The 14,701-nt window shown below is 37.5% G+C and overlaps 1 protein-coding gene across 1 annotated transcript in view; it reads right to left on the reverse strand.

Moving 5' to 3' along the window:
* LOC108791274 (ras GTPase-activating protein 4-like) overlaps positions 1–14,701 on the reverse strand; it is a 94,826-nt gene that overhangs the window by 52,544 nt on the left and 27,581 nt on the right. Inside the window, exon 4 of the mRNA XM_018561710.1 lies at positions 7,719–7,780. Coding sequence (XP_018417212.1) covers positions 7,719–7,780 — 62 coding nt within the window. The remainder of the gene's footprint in view (positions 1–7,718; positions 7,781–14,701) is intronic.

Raw genomic sequence — 14,701 nt, forward strand, 5'->3', positions numbered from 1 at the left:
TATATATGTATATATATATATATATATACATATATATGTGTATATACCAAAATGAAGAAGTTATGTGTAAAAAGTGAAAAACTAAGTAAACCCTTACTACTTCCACAGGAATTAAGAGGCTACTTAGCAGCCAGGTGCTGCTAATCAAATGCCCTTCATTAATTGATCATCATCAGCAAGTGTGACCACCTCTATAAATGCTAAAGTTTTAGCAGTTTGCTGGTCTGGACCATTCAGCCTTCTGGAGCAATGCCAAGGAGGAGGAAAGACAACAGCAATGATCTTAGAGAAGCAATTGTTGCTGCCCATCAATCTGGGAAGGGTAGAAGGTCATTTAAAAATAAATAAATTCCATCATTCTACAGTGATGAAGATTATTCACAAGTGGAAAACATTCAAGACAACCTAAGGTTAGAATGTGCAATACTCAGGGAAATTGCAAAAAAAACAGAGTTACATCTCAGACTCTACAGGCCTCAGATAGCATGTTAAAAGTTAAAGTTCATGACAGTACAATTAGAAAAAGACTGAACAAGTACTCTATAGTCAAATGTAAGGCCATCTGTCCGACAGCTTAAGCATGGCCGAAATTTGGTCATGCAACAGGACAATGATCCCAAGCACACCAGCAAATCTACAACAGAATGGTGGAAAAATAATGAATCAAGTGGGTTGATTTACTAACCTTATAAACACGCCACGAACAAGTATACACCTCTGTAGTGTGTTCCCTCCCAGCATGATCTATTGGTGGAATCTAGACACCTTTGTAGTGTGTACACACCCAGCAGGTGTGTTGTGCAAAGCCCTGCATGAATTACAAGGTGATGTTGTGTAAATTAGCTCTACGTTGTGTTGCTTGCGTTGATGAATGCAGGAATGTAAATGCATGAGCTAACCATTTTTGTCTAAACTGTGAAGCAGCATTATATATGCATCATGTGCATGATTTTTCCATATATGGCATTAGTGGAAATATGCTTTTAGAGACTTGCATGCCGCTATTAGAGCGGCGTGTAGCCTATGGCGCATGCTACATGACGCGCACGTACGTAAATACATAAAAACGCGCCATAACAGCGTGAAAATGTGACACGTTGCTTGTGTTTGGTTGATAAATACGTTTTGCTGTGTAAAAATGCACACGCACCTGGTGCGTGTGTGTGTTTAGGTTAGTAAATCACCCCCAAGGTGTTAAATTGGCCCAGTCAATGTCCAAACCTCAACCCAATTGAAATGCTGTGGCGGGACCTTAAGAGAGCTGTTGTGATCTGCTATGACTAAGAATAACAGGGGAAAATCCATAAAGTTTTTAAAGTACTTCCCTCACTTGAATATTTTATTTAAAATCCTTCACAATGCTGCTATTGTGTTGTTTCCTAATATTATTCCTGTTTCGCTACTGGGAAGTATTTTCAATCACCATATGGGAGTTACAAAAGCTCAAATTAGCTTGCAAATGAGTTCTCAACAGATAAAGCTAGATTTAATAGATGTAAGTCTCCTTTATGTTACTCATGTCAGACAAAATAAATGCGATTATAATGACTAAACCTCTTGCAATTAGCCATAGCCATGAGAATTACATTTCCAATAAGGCCCCATGGTCACATAGCTAATCTAAAAAAAGACAATATTTGGGGCTTTTTTCCTGCAGTGCAAAGGAACCAGAGGTGGAGATTGTGACTGCCAAGCTATTGGTGGTTTTAACATCTAACAATCCCTACATGCTACTCTAAAAAGTCAACAAGATTTCCAATGGGATGTAAAACTAGCTTCTTGATTGAAGAGTGTATGGTAGCATCACTTCACACACTTCAGTTATTCTTTCATAGGGGACTCTGTTAATAAATCAACTTAGTAAATTAACCCCAATGTGAATGAAGTTATTTACAAATGATTTGAAATTTGTATTACTTAGATTTACAAAATGAAAATGCACAGAAAGATAGCGCAACCCACTGAGCCATCTTTAGCCAGGGAGGTTGAACAGAGATTTGTAAATCCCTATGTGGAGTCTCTTTCATTGTGACAATGTCCCATCACCTTTCAAGTGCCAGGCAATATAGGTTAGGCCGCCGACAGATGCTGGCCCTGAATAAGTGCATGGATGTTTATTCCTATCTAATGTTCTGTGGTATTTGATGGCATCAGTAGTTGTAGTATTGTGGTTTGATGAATATTTTGTATGTAATTTAGCAGTAGGCTCTTACTTTACTCTAACAGGGGCTGAACAGGAAATAACATTTCAGATATTTACAAAATATAGACATTTTCCCCTAAAAGTATTCTCCTAAAAGCTTCACACAAAAGAATTGCTCCCAAGCCCCTTGATTATTAATTTATAAGACTACTTATACCTACTTATACACCCTGGGAAGTTGAGCAGGGATTACCACCTCTTCCAGCAGTCACAGAGTCAAGATCAATCAACGTAGAAAAATCATCCGCTCTAATGTCTCTAATGTAGACATAAGATATCACTTATTCGGGTTATTTAAAAAACAGCATTATAAAGATAGAGATTTCTCTAATTATTGATAACATTAATAGGGATAGTTTGAGCCACCACTGGCTTTATTTGCAAGAACAGAGATGCCCTGAGCTTTAGAAAAAGTTGGTGCTGTAATATAATTTTTTTTTTTTTAATAGTCCACTGCAAGAGAGGTCTATTTTAGAGAACTGATCATAACTTTGATTCAATGCAGGTATAGGTGCATATGTTCTCAGCTGTCTTGGAGTTATAATTCAAAGAATTTGAAAAGAGAGAGAGTTTTTCCACTGGACAGACCTCCATACTCTCTACCACATATTTGATGGCTAAGGTGTTCCAATAAATTTAGGTAGACAACATGAGGAACTTTGTACTACCGTAGTACATCTGACACTGCTAATGATGCAACACATGATGTCCCTGAATTCTGGCATTAACTATGTAGCAGAAATTGCAAAAGGGTACAGTTTCAGGGTATTTAACTAGTTGAAGGCCTTGGGCATATGAGGGACATCCAAACAACCCTCCTCTAAATAATATAGGTGTGCCTCTCCAACTCTCCTGATTTAACTGCAACATCACACTCTATCTCAAGAGTACTCATAATGCCTCCTATGTGAATGGAGCCTGCAGTGTTTGCAAGATTATTTCATAAGCTCTTTTACAGTGTATTTGGATCTGCACATAATGTCAGCTCCAGCAACTTTGCAAGTGAAACCATTTTTTTAAAGAACAATTGTTTGTATTTAGTGATTATTTACCTCCTTCCTTTTTTCCCAAAGCTGGTATTTTTGGGCGATTTTTTTTTATCACTCATATTTTTGTACATTATTTGCAGGACATTCATAAGAAAGCCCTATTTCTCCCCTATAAGGCCTCATTCACACTGTCGCGCATATACGCGCGTACTGTACCATATGCAACACATACAAATAAATGGCTCCATACACATAGCCACGTATGGAGCCATATATATGCGTAGCGTATATATGTGCAAAAACAGAATGGAACAGAGATGCGTCCGCGCAGCGTATTTCTGCGTATTTACGCGCATATACGCACGTACATGCGTACAGCACATTAAAAATTCCATTACAAGTGATGCATTCTGGGATTGCATATAGTGCACGCATATACGCTCGTATATACACGCATAGACGCTCGTATATATGCGCATAGACGCGTAGATACGCAATGTACAATTCTGCTTGCGTTGTGTGTGAATGAGGCCTAAAGGCTATGTATACTACTTTGGTATCATAAATGTTGCCAAATATTAGGCTGATAGCTAAATTACAAAAATTGATCTGGTCCTTAATATTGTTAAGAGCTGCCTTAAATATTTAATACCCTAAACTGGAGATGGAGCAGTTGGTTTCACTGCTAGTTATTATTACCAAGGGCAATGAAGACAGTTAAAACTTCTTTTTGCCAGATATCAGGATAAGGTATAAAATTATAGTCAAAGAAATTTGTCAGAACGGCAAACGCATCAAATTTACAGAACAGAGGATTTGATTCGGTTTTACGACCTAAGCCTTAACACTTTAATTTTCTATTAATTTTATGTTTTTAACATTTATGATTATAAGAGTTTACAAGTCATAAACTTTATGATGAACTAATAAAAGGAGCACGATTTGTCCATTTGTCTCAGGCCCCTAATTATGCCGTGTTTTTGGGCCAATAATCCCAAATCATTGCCAGTCAAATTATTATGTTGAATTAGCTTGTTCTTTGTCACTGGCAGCTTGATTGGATATTTTTAGATGTCTATTGTTCACTGAATAGTGTACTTAAAAATGGAAGACCAAGTACCTATTAGTCCTTTGTCAATAGTGTAGTATTTATCGAAGACAATTACGACCCATAACAATGCATTTTAAGAAACTGCCAGTAACTATTATCAGAGTAGGAAACTGTCTAATCACAGATTTTTCATTATAGCCAAAGACTGTTCAATTTATTTACTCTCAGTACTAATTGTGAAAAGCTATTTGGAGTCATGGGTTCTCCGGTTTTAGGCCTCTCTGTGTTTGGGGCATTTTCTAATAGAGGAACAGCTTCTGTGAAGGTGGTGGTATAAACTGTCCCTTTATCTATGACACCTTAAGCAAGCATATGGTCTTTAAAAAAGTTTTTTTATTAGACTTTTTGACACCAAAAAGTCAGTCTTTAAGTATTATTGTAAAAAATATCACATTTTTAGCTTAACTTACTTTATTTACGGTCTGAAAAGGACTCGCAAAAATGCCAAAAACATCTTCCAAAGCAGGAAGTAGGCTTTAGGATTAACAGTCCATTGCATAGAATTTTTTTAATTTGATAAAGTTTGTGTAGGATAGGCTCCTTACACACACAGTGTACCTCTATACACACCTCTATCATACCACTATATTTTACAGAGAACATATCCAAAGTTAAAACCTCATACAACCCCAAAGGTAATGCTCATTGAGCATTATGCATAGCTACTATACTACCTTGTACACACGTTTATGAGTATTTTGATAATTGAAGTATTAATTCACATTTTTTGATTAATTTCACCCGTTTATTATTCAGACATACATGCACAGCTCACATATATTAATTATTATGCTTCACTAGCATTTACTATCACTACCCATCATTATGAATATTATATAAATCAAACTAATATGCTTTATATCACTACACACAATTTATTCACTTATTATTCTCGTTAAATCATTATTTTATTAATCCCTATTTGTGCCTGTTCAATACAAATCTCCTTTTCTGTTGCCCTCGATTGTTGTTGCTGCTTTGCTCTCCTGACACGATTCCCATGCGTGACTGCTTTTATTCGAATAGAGGGAAAATACACCTGAAAACACTCGGACCCCTCCCTTTCATGTAGTGGTGTCGATTGACGGTCCCTTTGGACTCCTCCATGTAAGCTTTGTTAATATCCATGATACCATAATGTGTGTCTATATATGCTTGTTCTATTTATGAATGCAGTCTCCAATTTGCCTCACATGGGTTCTCTCTTATTTAGGATATATAAATTCCCCTGAAGAGCCCATTAGGGCGAAACATGTCGGGTTTTATCTGAATGAGTCCTCTATTATGTCCTATTTTAAAAATAATTGTTGACTTGATGTAACACTTATACTACATGTGAATTGGACCAATTATGTTTCAACTTTATTTATTTCCAATCATGTAATAAATTAATTCATATTTTTATACAATTAGAGAGTTTTCAGCATTTCTTAAAAGCCCCTCCCCTTTCGGTAATTGCATACCTTAAGGTGGAATCTACTCCTTGCATTTTGTTTTAGTTTCACAGAAATAACTCAAAAAGTAACTAAAAACTAAAGATACATCAATAGGCATCATGCAAAAATGGAAACTATGCTAAGGTACAGGTTATTTTTCCTTGTCTGTTATGTAGATGCTGCAAAGCTTACAGGGTGCCTGGACATGAAGAAATTTACTAACTAGCCAAAGAAAAATGTTTTCTGAGTCTGTCAGTGTTTTGGATTAATGGATAATTGTACTTTCAGGACATATTGCTATACTGTAATGGGGAGATGATGTGCTGCCAAACTAAACATAGAGGAGCACCTGTTTTACAGCATCCCACAGCTACAGGAAAGGAGGCAGGTATTCAACAAATCCGGGACCATGTGAGATGCAGAGGATCCAGCCAGTAGCCTTGCTCTGCATTTGAAAAGGGTAAGGGACTTAAAAGCAAACAGCACTTTGAAAAATGAAAAAGTCGTAAAAATTGAATATAGCATATACAATTGCTACACAAGCCATTTTGTAATTTAATGTTATTAAAAATTACTAAATTTCTAAAACTGTAAAAAAAAAAAAAAAAATGCAATATGGCGACCTGGAGGTGTTCTGCACACAGTTGGTGTACAGAATGCCCCCAGAAATGTCACTACCTGCTTCTGTGATTGGCTGACTGATTTTCCCAACAAAGTTTGTTAGAATTTCTGCAATGTACACAGATCACCCAGAGAGGAATGATTTTTTTCTCAACAAAAGTGGAGTTACTCTTTAAGTATAAATAGTCTTCAAATAGTCTTCAAATAGTCCTCAACTGCGGGCTGTATTTTGATTTATATTTTAAATCAGCGAAACAGTGGTTTTCAAACCCAGCTCCATATTTTTTTTTTTCCGTTTCTTTGAACACTCACAGGGTTATTCACGAAAGGGTGAAGAGTTTGGAGAAGGCAGGAGAAGTGAACTATCTAGAATAACATAGCTGAAATGGAAAGTGAGCTGAATTGAAGAATGTTTCCAGTTCAGCTATGTTGGCCTAGAATGGTTCACTTCTCCTGCCTTCTCCAAACTCTTCACCATTTTAGTGAATAGCCGTGTACACATAGAGTGTACATCACGTTGCTGTGCCCAGGCAAAGTAACTTCCATCGAAAAAACAAAAAACAACCGGGTGCCTTTCCTGGTGCAAGTAAAACCTTTTTTATTCAATAAAAGTGAAAACAAAAATATACAAATAACGCAGTATGTAAATGCATCAAAATGGACTGACAGTCCTTAATTGAATGGCTGCTGTGGATATAACAGAAGGAGAGATCGAGGAGACACTCAGGAGACTCTGTCCTCCTCAGAGAGTCCCACTGCTAATGCTTAGCGCACTTTCGGGGACACGCCCCCTTCCTCAGAGCCACTTCAGAGTAACTTCCATGTGCACGCTCTGCAGTTATGTCCTCCTGGCCTGACCAACTGAAATAGCCAAAAACCCACAAGCAGGCCAAGAAAAGATAAAAGCATAGGAGATGAGGGGAACTGAGGCTGACACATCACTGGAGAAGGTAATTTAAAAAGGTAAGCATAATGTGAAAATATGCTAAGCATACTTGCACATTATGGCAGAAGCCCTGGGGGGGCCTAAATATGGCAGGGGTATATGGCAGGGGCAGGCAACCTCGGCACTCAAGCTGTGCAGAAAATTATTACATTATTATTATTATTATACAGGATTTATATAGCGCCAACAGTTTGCGCAGCGCTTTACAATATAGGGCAGACATTACAATCACAATACAATTCCAGACAAGATGGTAAGGAGGGCCCTGCCCCTGAGGGCTTACAATCTAAAAGAAAATACAAAGCCCATCCTTTAAAAAAAAAAATTGTATTGAGTACAAACAATTTCCAATACAACACACAGACACTTGCTAAGAAAAATAAACACATGCCAGGTAAAAAAAATATCATACCTTTGGGATATTCTGCCAGCGTGTTACGTGTTAAACAGACCTTTCCAATGACATCATCACGACTAGAAAAGAAACAAACATCTCTCGTTAACAGCTGTAGGACATTTACAATTTGCTGGTCATGGGCTGCTGCATTTTCATTTAGTTTAAGGCTTTCTATTATGCAAATGACAAATCATCAATAGAACCATTTATTAGCACTCTATTACATTTATGGCTTGCTAGAACCCGATAAAAATGCTGTTGGCATTTTGTAGTATGAAATTTCAGTTTCTATGTTAATTCATGAACAATATGACAAGGGAGGGTGCAATTCCAGATAAAACGTTTCTAGGAAATCTGTATTTTTTACAACGGTTTCAAGATAAATACTATAATAGCCGTAGCATTACTTAACTCCTTCATTGCAGCATTATGGAAAACCTTCCTTTCTTTGTGTGCAAAGCAAGCATACTGGAAATACACAATTAAAGTATCAGATCTGGGCTGGGCTACTTCTGCTGACTACATTGATGACTGGAATGTGATCACAATCACCAATGGTCACCAGTATTCTCCCTGAATAGGAGGAAAGGAGTGCTTGTCGTTGTGATACCCCATTTACCTTTAAAAGGAAACTCTTATGGTTTATTTTTATGTTTTTAAACTGAGCTTTTATATCATATTTATTTTTTGTATACTTTTTTAGTGTCACAAATTACCATTTAATACAGTTAGCATCTGTGACATTTTAAAATTTAAAGAGAAAGTCCAAAACTGCCTGCTGTATTTAATTATCTAAATCTTATTAAAAATCCATAAGGGCTCTTTAATACCAGCGGCCACGTGTTGCGGTAACATGTGTTGCCGCACACTTTATTTCAACACACAGCATAGCATGTTAAAATGCAACAATTCAACTTCGTAAGAGATCTGCCCCACAGACCCCCTACTACAATTGAATCATTATGGGGGGAATATTTCAAAAGTGGAGCAGACAGGATCTGGAGTAGTTACCCATTGTACCCAATCAGCTTCTCCCTTCAGTTAGTTCTATTAAGCTTTAAAAATGAAAGACAGAAGCTGATTGGTTGCCAAGCGCAGCTGCTCCAGATTCTGTCTGCTTTCGTTTTGATAAATTCCTCTCTATGTCTTCTTTCAACAACCCCTACTCACCTGATCGCTACACTATACAAATTACTTATCTCTAAGAGATTCTGGAACTCTACCATACATGCTTACATGGGAAAAATAACTCAATTGCACCTTCTCAGAGAATGACAAATGTAAAGCTTGCACATTGATGCACAACCTTTCTGTTGCTAGCGCAACTCAAGAACGTAACTTCAAAATATTAACCAGATGGTCCCAATGTCCATCAATTCTTCACAGATTTTTCCCTCTGGTACCAAATACATGCTGGCGATGTCTCTCTGCAGTAGGTACCTTGTTGCATGTCTGGTGGGACTGCCCTAAACTACGTCCCTTTTGGGATCCAGTCTTTGAAACATCTCAAAAATGTACATCCTCTTCTCCTCCCCAAACCCCCCAAATAGCTCTCCTTTCTATCCTAGCTGGTTCCTTCTTTTCTATTCCTCTATTAAAAAAGATCTACTACAATTCTTCCTCATTGCAACCAGGGCTGTCATTCCTAGATACTGGAAATCTGGCTCAGTTCTGTCTACACTGGAATGGATCTCGGAACTCAATAAACTGATGCACATGGAAGAATTGACGGCCCACCTTTATAATTGATATCCTCAGTTTTCTGCCTTATGAACCCCCTGGATGCTATGTTGCTATGTGAGGAAGAATTATAATATCCCATACTATTCTGTCATATAACCATAACCACCTATTCCACCTTCTTCGTTGGATGGGTTGTCTCCTGCCCTACTGGGTGTCCCCAACTAATCGCCATCACCTCCACCCTTTCCAATCTCTCTTCTTTTCTTACACTCCAATGTTCTTTTCTTCTCTAACTCACCTCTCGCCCTATTTCTCTTTCTCATACCATATACTCTCTATTACATACCTCATATACATATCACCTCAAAAGCTCCACCTTCTCATAGATGACATTGTTACATACATGTGCTGGCAAAAAATTATGTACGCACCATTATTTGGCAGCACAACGCACACTGTGCTACAGCATGTGCATGCCCTTTTTTGTCAGCAAACCACAATGCATGCTAGTGTGTTGCACTGCAAGGTAGCTTGGAGTGCTATTCACAATGAATGGTACCGCATCGCACCAATGATTATAATGTGTGTTGCTCCATAGTGAGAATGAGCAGTAAGAGGCAATAAGACTGATTCGCTAAAGCTTTGAGAATCTTCACTCAATAAGTTGTGTGAGTATTTACTTATTCAATCAAGTGAAAAGCATATTCCTGTTCACTTTGAATACCCAGCTACGTGCAGATAAAATACCTGAACAGAAATTTGCTTCTCACATGATTAGATAAGTAAAGTGAATATTTAGTGAATCAGCCCACATATATTAGCATAGAAGAGTGGGAGTGTGTGTCTCACCTGCCACTTCCAAATGACAATAAATGATCAATTCCATCAAGATCATTTCTCTGGCATGGCTTATACAGTAAAAATCCTTATTCTTGAAATGTATATAGTATATAGCCAAAATAATTTTTTTTTAGTTTTGAACAACGTGGAGAAAGGTTAAAACCACAATCAGGTAATTTGTTTCCGTCTGTGTTCCGCTGTGAAGATTTCCATTCACATCCTGTCCTGGAGACACAACAAAAAGTGATAGGAAATCTCCCCAATGTGAGGGGAATTCCCACCTTAAACAATTGTCACCAGGTCATTTGTCTTTATTAAGATTTCTACCTTTTTTCTGTGGTGGTGACTAGTCACCCGGACAAATATAGGGGTGAATCTCCCCAGCTGGGACACAGACCGTAATAAAAACTTGGCAAAGGGTCTATTCCTTCCCCACTCTATCCACAACGTAGAAAAAGTCACTGTGGTCAATGTGCAGGGGGCGCTGAGTGAGTGTGTTCCCAGCACAAACAAGGGACACTGGCTGTATGGATATACAGTATGTGGCAACTTTGAATATCACTGTGCTGCCACATATTTCTGTATACATTAAGAGGTCAAGTGCTAACTCCTAAGTGTGTAACCCTAGCAGACAACCAGAATCCACCATGTTATGGGCTGATTGCAACAAAGTGAATTCTGTTTGTTTGCAATCGGTTTAATTTGTCAGGTGTATACTGGTGATTGCAAATGAAGGAACCAAGTAAATAGTTAATGTGTGTCAAATGTATGGCAAATGTGGATTTAGGGTAAATGAGCACTGTGGATGTCTAAAAGAAATCACTTGGAAATATCTGGATTAGCACGTTTAGAGCAGCAGATGTTAGAAAGTCATTTGTGTAACATTTAGAACCTCATAAATATGTGGATTGCTGCACACAGCTTAATTTCCAATTGAAAAGGTCAAAATCCAGATGTTGGCCAAAAATCCTCTTTGAATAGGAGAATGATTCAGCAAATTTTCCTTATAAATTAGATAAATGACTTGCCGGTGAATTTTGTTTGGCTGCATAGAAATTATGATCACGGTTTCACTCTAGATCTCACATTCACCCTAGACTGACTCTAGGGTGAAAGTAAGATCTAGAGTGAAACTGTTGGAGCTGATCAAATTTTCTATGCAGCATTGATTAAAAAAAACTTACCTGCTTGGCAAACAGATCACGGATAGCATAGATGATTAGAGTCATATGGTAGTCAAATAACAGCTACTGGGTGCTGGCTGAACAGTAACCCGGAAAGATCTTTAGATGGATGAACACCTAGGATTTGCCTGGAAAAGCCATTAGCACAATGGCCAGAAGCTCTCTTGGGGTATTTACAGCTCCCACAGGTTTATTGCTGCAGTCACCTTGGGAGCATAGGATTATGATCACAATTTTATTTTATTTAAATATGTCCACAAAACTCAACTTAGAGCCAGAGGTTAGAATTTCGGGACAATGTTGAACCTTTAAAATCTTTTACACCTACATTCCTTAATGCTGATTTACTGGTACCCGCCAATGGGAGTGTTTTAAAATTGGACAAAGACCTTGTACATGTGTGGCTTAACCCCTTCCTGGCCGTTGATGGAATGATCCCGTCACAATCGTTCAGTTAGTTAATGACCGTGACAGGATAATTCCGTCATTCGGTACAATGAGTGCTGGTCCGTAAAGGGACCAGCAGCTCATTGAGTTACTGCTGTTGATGGGTCCCTCGGGGTCAGAGGCAGACCCTAAACAGCAGATTAGGTGGTCACAGTCCTGTATTCACAACAAGAGCTGATCTCTGTGATTATAGAGCCGGCAACAGTTCACTGTGTTTTGTACACTGCTAGCAGGCTGTGTGTTACAAAAGTGATAGAAAGTATCTCTGAGGAGAATACTGTATTCTCCTCAGAGATACTAAATATCAAAGCCCCTGTAAATAAAAAAAAATAACCCCTTGGTGCCCCTAGTTTAAAAAAAATTACGTTTAAAATATTTTTAAAAATGTAAAAACAAAATTAAAAAGTTTAAAAAAAGTCAGAAAAGTTTTAAAGAAACACGTTTAATAAAAAAATTATGAGAAAATATAGTGCAGAGGAGGCTATTAAACATAGGCGACAAACTTACCACATTCTAAATTGTTCCACACTAAAACTGTATTTCACTCCTTGCATTTTGTGACCTATAACCCCCAAAATAAACTGAAATCCCAGACATATGATATACCCTATAAATCAGGACAAATAAAATAATTTATTATGACATACTTTCTGTTAGCTACACTAATAATGTTTTGTTAGTGTAGCTAACAATAATGTTCACATTATTATTGCCAACGCTGTGAAATATTTGTTTTTTTTCATTATTTTTTGAATTTTTTAAAATTATTTATTAAAAAAACAAGAATTTATATATGCATATGTCACATCATATTAAAGCAAAACACATAGCAAAAATAGCAAAATTGCTCCAGCCCCCAGAAGTGAAAAAAGTTCTGAAGCCTTGTCACTAAGGAATTAAAAAAAGAATGAATGTGCCAGTGCAGGTAGTACATAGTCCCCCTATGCTACCTTTCCCCGTCCTTTACCTTTAGCTAGAATTTATGTCATACTGTATGTCTAACCGTATTTGTAAATAAATCAAACCCTCATAAATATCCAGTTGTCCATTGTCAAAACTGATTCATGCCATATAGAGCATAATCTACAGAAACACAAAAATATTAGGGCTACATTATTATAGCGCTCTCTGTAAAATGAAAAGAGGTCATGTGTTTGATCATTATTCTGACTCCGATCGTTGTGATAGCGAAATATATCCCTTGCTGAGACCTCTATGCCTGTATAAGCAGATATACTCACTGCGGACAATCCTCGTCAGATAGCTGAACTCGTCAATACCGATTCATTCAAAAGAGGTGTTTATTCTTTACAGCAGATGATAGGAACAGCAGATGAATGGTGATAGTATTGTGAGGTCAGAAAATGATGCCTTTCCTACGTACTGTGCAGATTACATGTGTGTCCTGTTACATGTGGCTTTCAACTGTGCCCATGACACAGGAAGTACTGCACACAGGAAACAGGAAGGGGCGTACACTATGGGGAAATACATCGTCACATGAGGAATAATTACAGAAAGCATGTTTGTTACAACAAAATGCCACTAGATGGCAGCATAGGATAACACATGGATTTAGCTATGAGAAAATAGTTAGGCAAATCACACTATATAAATTCTAACCTATATAACAATGCTAATCTTAACTGAGGCTATGCATCTCATATTCTATACCCCTGTTGGGGCGGCACAATCATATATAAAAAAGCCTACCCACCATGGAATATCACAAGCACTGTTCTTCATAATGCGATCAAAATTATAATAGGGACAGTCCACACTTATGGAACAGAGATGGGACTGATGTGGAAACTCGAGTGTAGGCATCTCCCTACTGTGGTCGATTTTAGACATATAAAAGCCTGTGTTTTAATTTGCTGACATTTACTGAAAACTAAATAGATGCACATTGAAAAGATAAAGGTGAACTTGACCTTTTTAATTATATAGATGTATGCATGGTCTTTTACATTATATTATGGTTGAGGAACTACTGCAGGATGTGAGAATGCTACTCAGCTACCTAGAGCACATTAGTTTTTTTTTTTTTTAACCAAGTACATTTTTATTGGTTTTAATTAGAAAATAACATCACATTTTAACAAATAGAGATGCAAACAAGTACAATTGTTGATAATCGTAATAGCAGGTAATGTTATATAGACAGTAAATACATCAGTTTTTTTAAATTCCATTTGTTACCCTATACCCGGTGTCCCCTGCAAAAATATTCCTTGCTTAATTCACAATTCAGAAGGAATGAAGGAGTGTGTCTTTTCTACAATGCATTGTTTATCCACGGTTCATTATGCAAGTTTAAGCTCTTTATTTTTCTTTTGCAAACCTGTGTGCTGTAGAAAGGGACAATAAACCTCTGTGGAATTCTTATCATTTGTATTCGTTATCCTAGCTAACACACTAATGAACTTCATTCCACTGCTTGAGATTTACTAATCAATTAATGTTTCCCAGAAAAGATGTGTTCTGCCTTTCAGTGTTCTGCATAGTAACAAATCTGTGCTGTGGGCTTCCAAAAACATGTGTTCTTCAAAACAATTTGATTTTGATGTTAAGATTTACTTCTTTATTATATGCTTATAATGTATGTGCCTGCACATACTTTCCGCATAGTCCGCAGCTCCCCAGGAGACCTGGGGGTGTTCTAATATACAGATAATGACATAAGGAATTGAGGGCTGACCAGCCCTTGTGGCCTCTTGTGCCTCACTATTCGTCATCTACACTGTCTATTATTAGAACAGGATTAGAATAAGAATAGGACAGGCAGGAGAGTACCCATGATGGCAATAGGTGGCAGAAATGTGCTAAGAAGGGTGCCAAGGG

This window comes from Nanorana parkeri, unplaced genomic scaffold (assembly GCF_000935625.1).
Source record: "Nanorana parkeri isolate BGI_ZX_2015 unplaced genomic scaffold, ASM93562v1 scaffold539, whole genome shotgun sequence".
Taxonomy (NCBI): Eukaryota; Metazoa; Chordata; class Amphibia; order Anura; family Dicroglossidae; genus Nanorana; species Nanorana parkeri.